The following is a 17,399-nucleotide window of genomic DNA, read 5'->3' as shown; positions in this document are numbered from 1 at the left end:
TTTTCTTTCCTCCTTCATCTTGGACTGTTGCCAGAAGTGTACTTGTTACTCTCATCTTCTCACTCCCAGCCTTGTCCTTGGGGCCTTTCCTTATCCGGTTGCTGTCATTTGGCTTTTTATCCCTTTTCAGCTGCCCTGTCCATTGTCTTCAGCCCTCTAGTGTGTGCTAGCTTCTTTGGCTCCTCCTGGGAAGTACCCCCACTTCATGTTTTCCACAGCCTGGCATCTACTCTTCCTACTGACTCTAACCCTTTACAAGGGGAAAAGCAGCATCTTCTTGGCTGAGGCAGCAATTCCATTCCATGGATGCTCCTCATGGCACCACAGATCTTTTACATCTGTACATGGCAGTGACTTTCCATCCTCAGGGTCTTTTGTACTGCCAGAGAAAGTACTACCATACTTTGCTTTTATGCCTCTAACATTAGACTTCATAAAATTTTCCCTTCGTTTTAGTCAGTCTTGAGAGTTACATTATGCTGCCTGTTCTGTGCTGTGAGTTGCAAATCTCCCTCTTTGTTCTCATGTTTTCCCCTTAGATTTTGTGTTTGTTTCCTCTGTAATCCCCTGTCATTCTGTCACCAGCATAAACACAGAACCAGAACATACCTTTCCTTTTCTGTGCTTCTCTTTCAGTGTGAGAATTCCTTCCCTTTTCCACTCTCGCTTCACTCGAGGGTACTCCCATCCCGCTGTCACAGTATGGGGTCTGCCCTTAAACCCTGCCAGTGTTTTCCTTAGGGCAGTACTGGATTGAACTCTCGTTAGTTCTGAAGTCTCTGTGTCTTTTCAGTACAGTTTTTACAATCCTCCTTCTGGTGTCTCTTTTATCACCTCTGATTAGATATGCCTTTAAAAATGAATTGCGATAAAATAATACATGCTCCCCCAAGCAGCACTTCAGGATTTTGTTCTGTTCCTGCTTGGCCAATGACAAAATATCTGTGTCAACAGGGCAGTTGACCTGCATTAACCAAAAAAGCAGGTGAGGCTAAGTAAGCCTTTTTTTCCCAACCTGAGGCAAATAGTAGACTCCTCAATGCCTTTTCTAAATGCGCTACTACTTGTGCATTTTTATCAAGAGAAGACATCAGAGAATAAAAGCTTTTAAAATAAAAACAATATGACCTGATCTTCCAGCGCTGCTTCAGTGCCTGGCTGGATATAAGAGCATTGCCTAGGGTAGCTGTTAACTATAATCTCAGAACCCACATTTGATTCTTCTGATTTGTTAATTTATAGTTAGGCAAGGAGTGCTGATCTTTAGGTGAAAGTACATGGCACACTCTCACTTTCAGGTTATATATTCCTGTAGCAAGATCTCGTGGCTGAATTGGGAAAAGCAAGTAGAAGAGCAATGGTAACTGTTTGCAGCAGTTAATGTTTCAATTTTTCATTCTGTCTTTCTACTTAATTAAACAATCTGGGGAGCCTCTACTTAAAGCAAGATTTAGGAAGCTCTGTACACTTCAGTAAGTCAGTTCCGAGAGATGTATTTTTACAGGAATCCACTCAGACTCCTGCAGGTATTTTGCTATCACTTGTGCCAAAGTACATACAGGTCCTAAGATTAAAGAAAAAAAATGTGCATTAATTATAAGTACACATGACCTCTGAAATAGTTTAAGCTGTGACACTGTACACTCTTCAGCAAAGCTCAAGTGCAGCAAAGAGGCAAAGGGAACAGCCTGAGAGTTGATTCAGTCCTTTAAGTTTAAATAAAAATGGAAGAACATTCGAGTTGTTTTTGTCCCCAGATTCCTTCTTTGCCAAAATGTGACTGCTTAAGTGCTTTGGTCCCTCCTAAGATGTAAAAGGCGTAGGAAATTTGGGAGTCATTGTCTTCCCAAGTTTAACTTTGTTTCAGCTCCACTGGGGTCAGTGAAGAAAGAAAGGAAGGGGCACTCTGCTGACTTACATCTAAGGGATGTCTGACCTTCAGTGTATGCAACAGCCAGTAGTTCTTTATTGGGAAGGTGTTCTCTGCATTATTTATTTAATTCTAATTAAGATACAAAAGTACGGGTCAAAAATTGCTTCAGGATGACTTTGGATATATTTCACTGTAGCCAAGAGCAAAAGGTGTCCAGTGTAAGTTTGCATGTTTTGGATGACAAATAGAATAATACAAGAATAAATGTGTGTTTTTGTTTTATACAGGAGCAATGTCTGGAGGCTTCAACTTTCAGGTAACAGATGGTTTGAACTTTGCACCGCGACAGATTTTTAGCATCACAGCTCAGATGCTAGTCATTAGCCTTGAAGTGAACAAAGGACTCGGAGTCTTTCCAGGTCGGTTTTTAAAGACTATCATGATTTCGTCCACTTGAAAAAATTGGATAATATACAGTTATTTGTCAGACAGCTAGCTGGCTAAACTATAGAAGACTGTACCTGGGAACATCTATCTGTCTGATTTTTGAAAGAACGGTTATGTTTTCTCAAACAACATACTGCTTTACTGTTTTATAGTCTTTAACTTTTTGATATACGCATGTGCTTGGAGTCATGGAAATTGGCAGTGAAGTATCTAAGCACAGTGTGACATAACACTGTCTGCCTGAGCTCTGAACGTTCTCCATTCAGATTTGTTTAAAAGCTGTATATTATATTAATATATTTAGAGGTGTCTTACCTGGTTGTGGTTTTGCCTGGTTAAAGCGGAGTGAAGCTTGTGTCCATGGGATTCTGAATAGCACATGTAAGCTCACCAGATTGCTAGTTCACTTTCTTGTTGTTTGAGCTGAGTTATGGAGAGCAGCACAGACTCACTGATGAATCAGAAGGACTGAAAACTGTGGTTCGTATTTGTGCATTTGGAAGTAGTTGGATCAGCAGCTGAGTGTTTTTAACAAAATCCTACTCCTTCAGGAGTTGATGTGTTAAGAGAGTCTCAGCAGAGCCATTTACTGCTTTGCATTGGCAAGAGTAATCCCTCATTGAGTTAGTAATCTAACATTAATTGCAGGATTAAAGGAGAAATTAAGAATAGTCTTTTCTCAGCAATGTCTTGTGTCACACTTTAGTTTGCGCTACCTTCTTTTTACTCTGAACATGATCTGTACAGCCAGAGAGAGATTGAGAATTGGTAAAGCACTATAGGTATCAATCTGTACCTTGGTTTATTAATTTGATACAGAAAAGGAGCAATTTAGTTTCTTAAACTTCCTGAATATAAGCTGCATAAACAATGGCTTGCAATGAAAGCTACTTAAACACAGGCAACAAAAAATGAGATTGTAGCAGCATGATCTTCTAATTCAGTTGATATAAATGGGATTCTCATAAATCCACTTACAAAGCTTACTAATCTGCTATTTTGGTGTGTAAGGTTGCCTGAGGCACAGGGATTTACAGGAATTCTATCTTAAGCCAAAGGTAATTGTAAAAAAAGTATGCCTGATACTTCCATAGAAGGCAAAGTCTCTAGACTGTCTATCAGTTCTCCAATTTGCAAAATACAGTATTTCTTTCAGCACTGCAAGCTGTATTCATCTAAGCCTACAGTTTTTCCTGAATTCTCACTTACTTTGGGTTAGCAAAATTCCTTTTTGGTGTTTAAAAGTATTACTAGCTTTTTCAACTGTTCTCATTATGATACATTTAAAAGATGTTCTGGAGCTGCATGGATTTCAGCTGTACTTGCTGATCATGAAATGACTATTAAAACAATGACGGTGCCAAATGGTTAATACACATAAAACCAATAGCCAGTGTCCTGTTATATTTTATAGCACTGCAGGAAAAGTTAATTTTGAGACAATTTGAAGAATCTTCTCTCTAGGGAAGTAAAAATTGAATGTATCGTGAAGAATTTGCCATGTCTTCATGACTGGGTATAAACTATTCTCTCAAGAATATTGTTCTGCAATTTTATAAGAGCATGTACTGCTGTCTTCTTTTGTGTTGGGTATACAAGATTTGTTTATACAATTTCTGGATTTTTTTCTGTTCAACAGAAGCTTGTTTTATTCAGTGTGCTCAGTAAATTGACTGCTAGATATATGAGTGTTTTCTTACATATGCTAGATAACAATGTGAGGATTTGCTCTCTTCAGGGAAGCAATTGCTCAAAGAATGAACGAGCTGAGTTGCTCTTTGAGAAGGAGAGGCAGCCTGACATGTAGGTATTCAGAAGCAGAGCTGTCTAAGCAGTCAGTAGATGAAATGATTTGTAACTGTTTAGCAGCGATAGACAAAATGCTCATGCCAAGGCACTGCAAATTTTAAATGTAGGCATTAAAAATGGATACCAAAATTACTGGGTACTGATAACGGCCTTATGCTGTTGCATTCTACTTGTATGGATTAGCTTGGCCCTATTCTGCTTCACCCGTCCTTGTGTGTCTTCTTCCCGTATCTCTGTTCCTTTCCCCTGTGTTTGGGTGGGGTTGGTTTTGCGATCTCTTTGCTCCCATGTTTGGGAATAAGCTGACAGTGTTCTCACTTCCCTTTCCTTCACCCAGTTTCTTGGCTGTCAAATAACCTTCGTCTCCCTGTTGAGGTGTCAGACCAGAGCAGAACTACTGCGGGTGCTGGAAAAGTATCTCAAGTCTCAGGACAGAATGGGTGAAGGAGAAGGTTTATGTTTGGGAGAGGATCCCATTTCAATCTGTGCTGTGCAGTGAGTGAGATCAGGTCTATTAGGAACAAACTGTCTTACTCTGTTAAGGCAGTGAGGCCTGATTTGCGTAAGTAGGAGGTTATTGAGAAATAACTGTTTGGAGATACACGTGGTCTGATTAACTGTTGCTCTCAGCTGTGCATTCCTGCTCACATCTGCTGTACGCACAACACAAGGTCGTGCTTCCCTCTCTGCCTGTCACGCAAAAAACAGAGAAGAAAAGAGAGGAAGAGGAGGGAGACTTCTTGAATTAGATAAAGTGTGGGAGAATTTTCTAGACCTGAGGGACTGCTTTGCTAAACCAGTATTGGAGACAGAGAGGCATGCAAGGTAGAAAGGGGAAAACAGGCAGAGCCAGAGACCTCATTTCATTATAACAAATCTGTTTCAAAGTAGATATGGTTTGAACCAGGGCACAACTACAGGTAAATAGGCAGAATCCTGATGTTACTAATGGCTTGCGAAACAGCCCCGTTCTTCAGGTTGCTTACCATAGTATTCAGAAGAAAAAATATAGCAGGAACATGTTATTTTGTGTTATTCCTGTATAAACATGATGCTTTATTGAAGATGGATTGATAATTCAGACTTCAAGGATATATACTGCTAGTATCTGAAATTATGTATTGATACCTGTAAAAGCTTATTGCTCAAGAGAAAAAGAAAATGTAAAAATGGAGGCAGAAGTCGGGGCAGGGGCAATAGGATTATGGGAATCTATTGCTTCTCCAAAAGTATCATTAAACATGAGATTTAGTTTGCTGAGTGTGTACCATGAAACAGTACATCAAAAAGAAGCCAAATAAAACTACTTTTTTCTTTTAGGAAATTGCTAGGTTTGGTTTTGTCACAGCTATGTCAAAAATTGTCTTGGTTTGACTAAATGCTGGAAAGCTTTTTATAATATTTATAATATTTAAGCCAGAAGGTACTGGTTAGTCTGGTGCTATGTATGAAAAGGATTTTGTTACTGTTTATTCTCCATCTATCTTAACAATACATTGTTTAAGTTCAGGCCTTTATTTCTGTTGTGTGATGTTCTTCCTAATTCGTTTAATTGATTATGTATTTTTTGATTTCATTTAATGAAAATCATCTTTCATATCGATAAAGTGTGTTTCAAGCTTCTGGAAATAATCTATTTTAGTTTGTGTGTTCACTAGAAACTTTGCTGTGTTAAGGCTTCTCCCTGCCAAATTACCCTGCCGTCTGTGGTCAACTGGGATTACCAAAAACGTTAGCGATGGTGACTTGAGCTGGAGTTTGAATTCGGATCTAGACATGTAATACAGGAACAGGGCTTCTTATACATGCTCTGCTCCTTACTTTGGGTTGTTTTTGCAGAAGCTAGTATTTAGCAATTACATGTGCTGAAGAGAACTGCACTATTTTAATTTCTGTAAAACAAAGGCTCATCCTACTCATGGGCTTTTTGATTGAAAAAGCTGTGGAAGAGTTGTAACTAGAAGGTTACAACTAGAAAAGAAGGTAACTAGAAAAAGGGTAAACCTGCTGATCTTATAAAATGTTATTAAAATGCTAAGAATACCTAGATAAGAGCGTGTGTTGTGCAGACAAAACTTACCCTTCGGGAAAAATTGCTGTTGCAAATCTATGTTACTTATAATTGACATTTTTTAGGTTCCAGGAAACCTATTTCACGACATGATCTGAAAGCTGTAACCAATGATGTGACCAATGCGGGAAACAGAACTATAACTTTTATGATTGTAACTTCCCCAAAACTTGGAAGGCTGATCAGAGTAAATTCTGATAATACCACTCAGGAAATCCTCAGTTTTACACAGTCTATGGTAAGCATTTACTTTGTAATAACTAGTTTGAGTGTAGATTGTTTCTTCAAAGGACATCTCAGTTGCTTGTTCTTTGTCTGATCCATTTGTATCTGTTAAGTAATCAGGCATATGTGACCCATCAGTGCAATCACCCAGATTTGCTGTGTCATTAAATATGTGGCATCCAGTAATGAACGCAAGAGGAGCCTTTGTTCGTCTCTGCTTGGATACTAGCAGGGTGTTGGCAATTTCCACTGCTTTGCTTGTAACAGCCTTTTTCAAGAACTGTTCTGGTGCTATTAACCAGCAGTCTGAGGTTGGAAGCCTTTAGTTTTTGGCAGAAAGAATAGCCTTTTGCTCTATAAAAAGACCAAGTATCAGATTCATTTCAGCTGTACACAGTCCTCATAGGTGTCCCCAAGAGGACTTTTATTGACTCGATTGGCTGTGATATTAAGTGTTTAAAGAATCTTAACTGTGATACAGGGTCTCATACTTGAATGACTAAAACGTGGCAGCTCATGTAACTCGATGGAAAACTTTCTTCTGCAACTGAAATAAAATGACTTCTGTCTGTGTGCAGAATCTGAATATAACTATGTGCTCTGTGTCCAGTAAGTTATTCTCAGAAAATCTGACTTTGCTGGAGGAAATATTAAGAGATAGTTTGGTCTTAATCTACATTTACAGATTTTAAAAGTGGCTGTTTGATTTAGTGTTTGAAGGAATGAGAAAATCTATTGGCCAGAAATTGAAACTTGGCTAATAAAACCTGGAAAAAAGGTTGACATTTTTATTAGTTATCATCAGCAGCCTTTGAAACAATCTGACCAAGGACTGTGGTGGAATGAATCTTCACTTGAACTTTATACATCAGGATGAACACAGAATATTTCTCTTAAGCTATGTTCTATTCCCACTATGTTATTAGTGGTGTTGCAATAGTTGCTGAGTTTTGTCTTACATTGTGAGGGAGATGAACTGTGTGTGCAATGACACCGTTCTCTTCTATTCCTAAAAGGTGGGATTTTTATGAGCATTAGATGAAACTGTTAAGCATGTCATACAGAAAATCTTTCAGTTAAGGTTTTGAAGTTTTACTCTTTTTGCCTATGGATATGATCTTCACGTATGTTTATCAGACAGTGCCATGTCAGAACATGCCACTTATTCTCTATAGCTTTAGTTCTTACTAATGTATAGCTAACTTGCCTTTGAACTTTGTAAATTGTGTAAGGATTTGAGCTGTAATAATGTGTATGCTTTTCTTCTCTGTAGGAGGTATTTGTATTGGCCATTTCCACTTCAAACAAGTAGAGCTAAGTGACTTATTGCAGGCAGAATTAAGGTATCCAAACCAGCTTGCTATTTATTCTGGTAGAGAATGAGGTATAAGGGAGAGGAAAGAGATCCTAAATAAACTTTCACTGTGTAGCATGTTGTAGCCATGTGAAGTTAAATATCAGTGAGAAGATGACATTGATATTACAAACGTTGTATATTCTCCATGTAATGGAGAATAAGGCATTCAATTTCTGTTTTGGAATAAGAAGCTCGTAAATCTGATTTGAATTGAAAATACTGTGTGTAGAAAAAAAGAATTGAAATCACTATTGCATTCCAAGAAATTTTTTCATGGATGGTTGTTGTTGAGCCAATATAAGAAAATTAATTGCGCCTTAAACGCGCTTGAATAACATAATAGTTTTCAACATGATATTTGTTTTTTTTTTCTCTTGCCAGTACTTTCTGTGGTGTCTTATAAGTATTATCATTCTGCAGCAAGCCACAATTTCATTATATTTGAAGTCATTACAGAGGTAAACACAGAAATCCTCACCATTTCCATTCTCTTAGTCCAGATATTAGCATGGGCTTGCAATTAAAAAAAAGATAACCCTACTAAGATCGATACTAGACACCATTGAATTTGAAGGATGCATACTGTGCCTGTTCTTGTTACAAAAATTTGCTTTCTCCAACTTGAAGTCCTAGAGACATGCTTTGGAAAGTTATCCTGAACAAACATATCCTTTTATTACCAATTTTGTTGGTTTTGTCCTATAATAGCCATTAGGAATTAAATTAGCATAGGGAAAGCATAAACCTGGAGATGTGCGTATAGGATTTTATCACATCAGTCTGACTTTTTTAGACAATAAAATGGGATGGTTTTGAGGCTGCTGAGAAAACCGACCCTGAAAGCCCTGTTTTCCTAGTGATCTCAGTGGGGGCTGTTGCAGTAGTTTCAGGATTAGCGCACTCCATAGTCACAGCTCAGATTCTGTAGTGCTGAATTGCTTCCTCCATGATAGCAACAGGGTTGTTTTTTTTGTTTTCTTTTTTCACACCTTTCAAGCATATGTGATGGGAATGTGTGCTAATGAGTTCCTTCAGGGTGTTTGCAAACTGTGTAGGGTGTGTTAGAAACAGTAAATTTAGAACTGGCACCATCTCAGACAGGGATCTCTTTGGTAATTATAAAATAACACATGCAAGCCAGGTCAGTTGCCTGGGAAGTTGCCAAGGATTTAATAAATATAGCTGTCTTCTCTCCAGGTCAGTGAATGAATTATCAGTAGCAGACCAGATGCTGAATCTATTGGATGAGATTTATTCAGTGTTCTGGATTTGTGGTTATCAGGTATCCTATTGTAGTTTCAGTGTATTATGGTATTGATCTTAAAGTTCAGGTGTAGTTCCAACTGATGAGACTCCTAGTCTAAAAATACTGCTTTTTGCTTTGGGGCCTAAAGAGATAAATGGTTGTATCTTGTATAAGTATGTGTTTCTCTGAAGATTTACTGCAGTATTCTGCTTTGAAGCTTAAATCCTCATGGTGGGACTGATAGGATTCTCCTGAGTATGATGATCTGCAAGGTCAGTGAAAGCAGGTGTAGGGCAAGCCAGATTCCTTCCTGTCTCTTAGGAATCCCCTTCTTGCCGGGATGTAGAAATTTTCCATAAAGTAATCCCATCAGCTCTTTGGTTATAAAGGAGAGTATATTTCAACGGTCATTACACCTCTCTCTGGTTTCTGTAGTCTTTTACCAAGTATCTTTTGCTGTTCACCATGAAACACCTTATCAAAGTCCTTTTCAAGCCTTCAGTCTTTCATGTGCTTTCTCATGACAATGAGTCCAGCCCTGCTGGTATCCTTATAAAGAAAAATCCTAGACATATGATACTCCGATTCACTAAAGATACAGTTCAGCTGAGCTCCTGTTCACCATTACCATTGCTATTTTGAGATAAGTTTCTCAATGTTTTATGTCTCTGTTCCTCACATAAGGCCTTTACTAAGCATTCATGCCCAGTAATATTTCATGTACCTTCAAGTATGCTTGTCTGGCAACACAGAGTGCATCTTCAGAGAAAAAGAAATGCAAGATAATCTCAATGTAAGTTACATATACACTGTGCATGGACTAAGGTACAGAGGCCTCTCTTGAACAAGGTTCTTAAGACTTTTTTTTTTTTCCTCCTCTATACTTCCGTGTTTAAAATTATTCTTCTCTTATACCTATGGCTTTTCTTTACCCTAAACAGGTGGATGAAGGTGTGATCATATATGAGCACTTACATGCCGAGTCAGCTGGCTGGAATGCAGAAGATTTCTTTACATTTACTGTCTTCTCTCCACCATCAGCTCTGGACCTTCAGGTGTTCCATATTGTCATTTCGTATGAAATTACCAGGCACGATCAGAACAGTCGTCTTCTGGCAAATACAGGTAAAGATGCTGTACTGTTTGGGCTCCAAATTGTTTTGGATCTGTCAGGGTTCCAATGAAGAAATGTGAAAAAACAAAGGCTACTTTCTCTTCAGTAACAAATGACCGGAATATTTTTGTCACAGAAAGTAGTGTAGATAGCAGCTTGGAAAGCTGCATCACTGCATCTTTAAAAATGAGATTTACTACCTATGTTTGATCCTTCCTACTGCTGTAGTGGGTATTCTCCATTTTGCTACAACGGTAGGTGAAAACACTGTCAGAAGCTTTGAGATACTGATATTTCTTTAATTTTAATGTATGCAACAATAGAAAATCTTGTCTCTTATATGTAACTGTATTTTAAAAATAGTGGGAATATATTTTTAGCCATGACATATGGAAATCAAGGATACCATGAAAGAGAAGCTTTTCTGAGCATTATCAGTGGTTGATATCTAATTTCTGAAGCATTGCAACTATAAAATAGTCAATTTCTAAGATTCTCTTTTCCTTTCTGCTAGGTGCCATAGTCCAGGAAGGAGGTAGAGTATTAATCAACAAAACAAATTTAGATGCTTCAAATCTATTCATTAAACTACCTGAGGTACAGCGCTCCATGTATGAAGTCTGGTATCAAGTTGTATCTTTACCTCAACATGGTGTGATTGTTGTTGGAGAAAGAAACGTTACCAAAGAAAAACCTAACTTTTCCCAGTACATACTGAACAAATTTGGAATTGTGTATGTACATGACAATTCTGAATCGCTTAATGACAGTTTCACTTTTGCTGTTTGGTTAAACCTAAAGAACAAGTCTGCAACAAAGCCCCATAGCGAAGTCTTAGAGGAGATGTTTAATATCACTGTTGTTCCAGTGAATGACCAAGCTCCAGAACTGAAGACTAAAAGGCTGCACTTGAAAGTCCTGCAGGGAGATGTGTCAGTGCTGGGGTCAGAGAATCTGAAAGTTGAAGACCTAGATAACGCCCCAGCTGAGCTCAAATACACCATTGTTAGCAACCCCAATAATGGTTATTTAGCAATGAAAAGCAATCTCAGTGTCTCTATAAAGAATTTCACACAAGCTGATGTCAACAGTGGTAAAGTTTGGTTTGTACAGGATGGAGGTTCATCTTCTGGGGTGTTTTATTTCAGCGTGACTGATGGTAAACATCGCCCTTTATACAAACTATTCAGTCTTGAAGTCATACCAATTGCTCTTGTCCTGGTTAACCTTACCAATGTTGCACTTCCACAGGGCCAGACATCTGTCACTATTACTAACGTGCACCTTTCAGCTGTCACAAATGGAAAAAGCACTAATATCATGTATGAAATAACTCAGCCACTCAAATACGGGCACCTGATGATTGGAAATGAGAAGGTTACTAAATTTGAGCAGGCAGATTTGTACTCAGGAAGGCTGTCTTACCACCTGACAAATCTCACTGCATCCAAAGAAGTACTGGAGTTTATGCTTTTCACTGCAGAAGGCAATCTAACAGGACAAATGCTGAACATCACAGTGAAGCCTTTAGTACAAGTTGTACCTGACATGCAGATTTCAAATCAAGCAGCTTATAAAATCAGAAGCAGTGACTTGGATGCTTCTGAGCTAGCTAATTTGACAAACAGTAATCCTAGATTTGAAGTGATAGTGCCTCCGTCTCATGGAAGGATTGTAAAGAAAAGGTTTGTGAATGATGTGGTGTTCGAAGATACTCAGACATTCACCCAGGCTGACATTGATAGTGGAGTTGTGCTTCTAGACATAGATACGAATATGACGGGCATTGATCTGTTAAATGACTCATTCACGTTTATACTCAGGGCAGATGCTGTGCAGCCTGCTGTCGGTTGTTTTCAGTATTCCATTGTGCCATACAGTCCTCCAGTTCTACAGGATTTTACAACTGAAGTGCCTTCCATAACCAGCACTATCACTTTAAAGACTCAGACTACCTCAAAGGACAAGACACCAGCCTCCTCTCAGAATGAAGAGCCTACAGTAGCACCCCAGAGGACTGGTCCAACTATGTGGCCAGGGCAGAATCACTGGGGAAATCTACATGAGGAAGGTCCATTGCTAAATCTGGCAATGGGAACGAGTGGATCTGCGGGGACTAAGACCACAACCCAGGCTAATGCCAGGAGTCCCAGAGAGCAAGCACGTGAAAGCAGCAAGCCTTGGTACATCATTATTCCTCTGGTCCTGGTGTCTGTGCTACTCATTGTTGTTGTTATTTCTGTGTGCATTTTGCTAATGTGTCAGAAGAAAGAGAAGACAAAAAGGTTCATCACAAGTCAAACGGATGTAGTCCTTGGTAGTCCAGATCGATGTCTGGAACGGAGCTTGACTGTACCCAGTGTTACAGTGACTCCTCTCCTGAAGGGGGTTGAGAGAAGTACAGCCTCAGCATTCATGGCAGTAGGACATGAACAGCTGCTTCCTGCAGTGATTTCTCCGACTGTAGAACGGTCTCTGCAAAACAGCTGGTTAAACCTTGATCCTGAAATGATCCAGTATTGTCGAAAAACGAACCCAACTTTGAAACGCAATCAATACTGGGTGTAGTTATGGCCATTTTTGGTCATGCTAATTGATGTAGTATGGAAAAGAGAATATACATTGTTGACATATAATTTGTTCTTTAATACACTTATTTATTATAGATCAAATGATGCACTGTTTGTTAAATGTAATCCAAATACCTGTGAAATAATAATAATAAAAGTCTTATTGATTACAGTGGCCATAAAATAGGATTTCCAGTTGGTACTTCAGAAAAATTCCTGCTTAGTTCAGTGCAGAATTTGGCCCCATAGATTTTGAGTGCACCCTGTGTATGCAATATTTTTTATTTCCCATGACAGAGGTAAAATAGGATGTTCTGTCATGGATTATGTATTTTTAATATAATTACGTTTTTTGAAGAACCAAGTTTGCTATAAAGGTCTTGCATTCTTCCCCGAACCATCACTTCTACTTGAAGAACTTTCAACTGTTTCTGTAAGTAATTGCCAAGGTGCTAATCTCAGTAATGTCATTTTGACCCGAAGGCTGTTCAGAGGCCAGTACTAAAGAAACAAAGCTGTGATTATTTTGACAGGTGTTCATCTGGGTCACTGCACTGGAAATCTAGAATTCAACTCAGCAGCAACAGTACAGCAGTGACAGTATATAAGGATTCTTGTAAAATACTCTTCCTGTGAGATGTTGTTTGTTCTTTTGTTTTTCTTTTTCCTCATTTGATACTAAACTCTAGCCTTTAATATCTGCAGACTGGTAAAATGCATCCGTGGCCTCTAATCCACATAGCAAAAACTGTGTATCTCTCAGTCAGCCTGTCTGCTGAATTATCTTTAGACTTAGGTTATGTCTGGAAGTGCATATCAAAATTTCCTGCTCCTGACAAAGGGCTAAAACTCTGCCTTCAGTGAAGCAAGCACAACTCTCTCTGGGTGTTCATGCAGATGACAGTAGAATCAAGTCCTCTGCTGCATACTATCATGTGTTGTGGAGCTACTGACGGAAACAATCATGCCAGGAAGTATGTATCCCTTTCTGAAGAAGTTTCATAATTTACCCTTTATCTCCCAGAACACTGAACACATGTGCTTTACACACTAGATGGCAAGTACTACCTACTCTAATTTTGCTCTGGTGGTAAAATATGCAATAATTTCTCTGCAAAGGGGAATATTTTTGTATTTTTGGAAATCCAAGCTCAATATTGATGTGCAGTCTCCTGTTAAGGTCCAGTCTTTCTTCCACTGAGGACAACAGCAAAATTCTTGTTGACTTCAGAGAATGAACTGACTTCAAGGGAATGGTGCTGTGATCATAACTAGCCTCTTACTAACCACTGAACTTCTCATCTATTTTTGTATTTTTGTACTGTTACAGCTTCCCATTAGTTTCTCTGTAAAAACACTGTGCTCAGTGTCAGGATGCAGTCTCAGCACAATACTCAGTTAACACTGGAATAATGTTTTTGTTTGAGCCTAGGTACTGCAGTTTTCACTTTTATCGAATGGATATATGGGCCTCAACATCCTTGGTGCTATTCATTTCACAGTACTTTGTTTTGGATTTTTTTTTTGTTGTTGATGATTAGCTGTGTTTCTGTCATGTTTACATTTCAATTATGGGAAATTTTCACCCATGAGGAGAGCCAAACTAAGTCTCCGCTTCCTGCTGTGTTCTGGGAACTAGACACAGAAGCAGTGGGGGTGGTCTTTCTCATCTTTACCACCTCCACCATGGTCAGCTATGACTGTGGTGCATTTTGAAGTAATGCATTTTTGAGAGCCCACTTCAAGGAGAGTAGTCCATATCAGTGGAAAATCTGCACAGTTTTTATTTCTCTGTCATTACCATTTTTCCCTGACGCCAGCGTGAGCAGGTTTGAATTCAAGCAGTGCGGTCAGTGTAAAAGGCTGGGCTGTTCAGGTGTCCCAGGTGGACCACTGCGGATCTGCATTGTAGACCTTTTCTGCTTTTCCAAAGAAAATCTTTGGGACTGTTTCTAGAAACTCTTAGCCAGAGAGATGGTGCTGCCAGCCATCGCAGGGACATGCCAGCATCCTGTGTGGAGGTGCAGCTGTATGTCTCTTGCCATTTCCTGAGACCTCTTCTGCTAACGCCAAGCAGACAGCAGCTTCCTCCAGATGCCAGCTGTCAGCAGAGCATTTGCTACAGCCTGCCTCCAGTGCCTTCTAGCCGGTAGCAGGAATCTGATCCCTTTACACCTCCTCCAAGGCCTTACTCCAAGGAAGAGTAAATAATTATAATTGAATACTTTCCCGACACTTAAAGAAGCCGGTCTCGCACTTCCCTGCCACTGAGATCTTCCTGTCAACAGCCAAAGAGGCATCATACTCCAGTACCTGTCAGGAGACCAAGCGGTATGCCTCCAGTTAGGTACCAAAGTATTGCAGTGCTGAAAGCTGCCAGAGTCTTGTGACGAAATCCATGTTGGACCTGTGACAGGCTGAGCAGAAATATGGAAGTGAAATGTGTGCTTAATGAGATCTTGCCAAACGTATCATTGTAAAGACAGGTGTGCCCAAAGTTGCGGTGCTCAGTGTGCAGTGGAGGTGGAACGTAGGGCTGCTGTAGTGCTGGGAATGGTAAAAAAAGAGACCGTGACATAACAGCAACTGAGTTGAAAAACCAACAATACAATTAGAACTCCACAATTGAACAGGCATTCTTGAGTTTCAGCATTTGCATGCTCTGAGCAGGAAATCGTACATGAAAAATACAGAAGAGGTGGTAGAATCTGTGCTGGCTTTTTTGGCTTCAGCATAATGGGCTGAACTTGTGTTCTCTGTTTCCAAAATGCTTTTGGCTGATGTTCATTTCAAGTAGATCAGGCATTATGGAATTGTATTTTGCGCGTTGGGCTCAATTTTTAAAGCACTGAGGGGTTTTTTTGGGTAGTTTTTCTGTTTTTTTTTTTTTTTTTTTTTTTTTTTTCTGGTTTTTTTTTTTTTTTTTAACAAAAACAGCCTAAATGCCTAATTCATCAGTAGAGTGTGCCAGCATTCACATTCAGTTTTCTCCCTCAGTTGGTGCTACTGTGAGACAACCGTGCCAAAATGCCTGCCGTATTATGGAATATTTTGATGAGAACTATATGGATATAAGTATATTGTATCAGTGATTACTGGGTTTCATACATAATGCAGAGATAATATTGTAAGTGATAACTACATACAGATTTTGCTTTAATATCCTACCCTGAATCCCCAATTAAAAAAAATAAAAAAATCTGATTGCATTAATGTAAGCTTTCCCTGGGGACAATACAGAATAGTCTCTGGCAGAGGACAGTTCATCTTGTTCTTATATAGATATTTAATATAGATGAGAGGAGTCAACTCTGGATGAGCTGAGGTCACTGGCTTAGCTAGAAGTCCAGCTTTGATATGGTAAAAACTTGCTGGGACGAATCTCATCCTGGGTTTCTTAAATTACAATCAACCTAGAAAATCCCCAAGAAAAATGCGCTGTACTTATGGATTCTTTTTGTGATTCCAGGGACATATGTAGTTTGTGGTCAGGATCTGTTTTGAATTTTTTGGTTGTTTCACTTAACCTTGAAGTTGTGTGTTTTATTTAGTGAAGATGTGATTTATGAAGGATTCCCTTTCTTACCAAATGGAGTTCTAAACTGCAGCATGAAAGTGCTTTGAAAACATATATAAAATCAATAAACTGGTTTGTTTATAATCCATACACATATGTTTTTGTGCTTCCTTTAAAGACCTGTAAAGTACTGCGGTTGGTGCAGAAGCACAATAGGATTCCATTGCCAGTAACAGCGTTCTTCCAAGTTTTTTGATGTTTGTTTTTTAAATTGCACATGTGCTGAGATTGCTGTTGTGCTGTGCCCAGCGTTGTGCCTCTAACACAATGCATATGGCTGGAAAATGGAAGATGACTCATCATGCATCTACCTGGCCGTGTTCAGCACTTGCATGAATGTAACATCAAAACAAATGCATTGATTTGGACTTGCTCAAACAGGACTGCGCTGGGTTTATTTCAGTAAGTTTTTCTGTTCTTTAACTGCTCATGCTTAGAAGATTTTAAAATGTCAGATTCTTAAATGTTAATACATTAGTGCTGTTTTGTCATAAAAAAAACTTTTTTTAATCTCTAAAGTTTGTCAGATTATCTTTCATTCTCAATCAAAAATATACACTCACTCCAGCCTCACCCCAAATGCATTGTTCGACCTGATTTTAATTTTTTGTTAATCAGAACTTAGCTGGTTTGTAGTTGTTCCTGTAAGCTGAGATAAGGAACTTTTTTCTTGAGATGTCAGAAATGCCAGTGGCCTGGTGGAGCAGCTTCCCCCGCGCCGTGACTCAGCACCCTGAGTGCGGAAATCTGTGCCAGCAGTAGTAGTGGTGCTTGGTCTTGGGGTCGTGTCCCCTGCCCCCAGCCCTCCTACAACTCTGAAAATGTTGGTTTGGGAAGAAAAGAAAATAGGACAGAAATGGTCATAAATCTTTTCTGTTTTTCCTTTTATTAAAATATTAGTAAGGGCCAGCTACAATTTCCGCTGCAGTAGCCTGTTACTACCTGCAAGGCCAAATTCACCAGTGAATCTACTTACGTGTCCTGAGCCACAGGCCTCCGTCCTGCTTGCAGCATTTTTTTTCAAGTCAGTCCTTGTGATGTTATGTTGAAGTACATTCTGTGAATATTTTTAAACGGGCTGAAAATAATTGTCCTGGCATATTCAATGGA

The 17,399-nt window shown here is 39.1% G+C and overlaps 1 protein-coding gene across 1 annotated transcript in view; it reads left to right on the top strand.

Annotated features, from left to right (window-relative positions):
- The window catches only part of LOC104261096 (chondroitin sulfate proteoglycan 4-like), a gene marked incomplete at its 5' end in the record, with an annotated part of 32,907 nt that extends 17,331 nt beyond the window's left edge, over nt 1-15,576 (top strand). The window contains 4 exons of the mRNA XM_059833450.1: nt 2,161-2,292; nt 6,266-6,438; nt 9,970-10,153; nt 10,657-15,576. Of these exons, the coding sequence (XP_059689433.1) occupies nt 2,161-2,292; nt 6,266-6,438; nt 9,970-10,153; nt 10,657-12,710 (2,543 nt within the window). The remainder of the gene's footprint in view (nt 1-2,160; nt 2,293-6,265; nt 6,439-9,969; nt 10,154-10,656) is intronic.
- Between the last annotated feature and the right edge of the window lie 1,823 nt (nt 15,577-17,399).

Source organism: Gavia stellata, chromosome Z (genome assembly GCF_030936135.1).
Source record: "Gavia stellata isolate bGavSte3 chromosome Z, bGavSte3.hap2, whole genome shotgun sequence".
NCBI classification, from domain to species: domain Eukaryota; kingdom Metazoa; phylum Chordata; class Aves; order Gaviiformes; family Gaviidae; genus Gavia; species Gavia stellata.
This window is presented reverse-complemented; position numbering and strand designations above follow the sequence as displayed.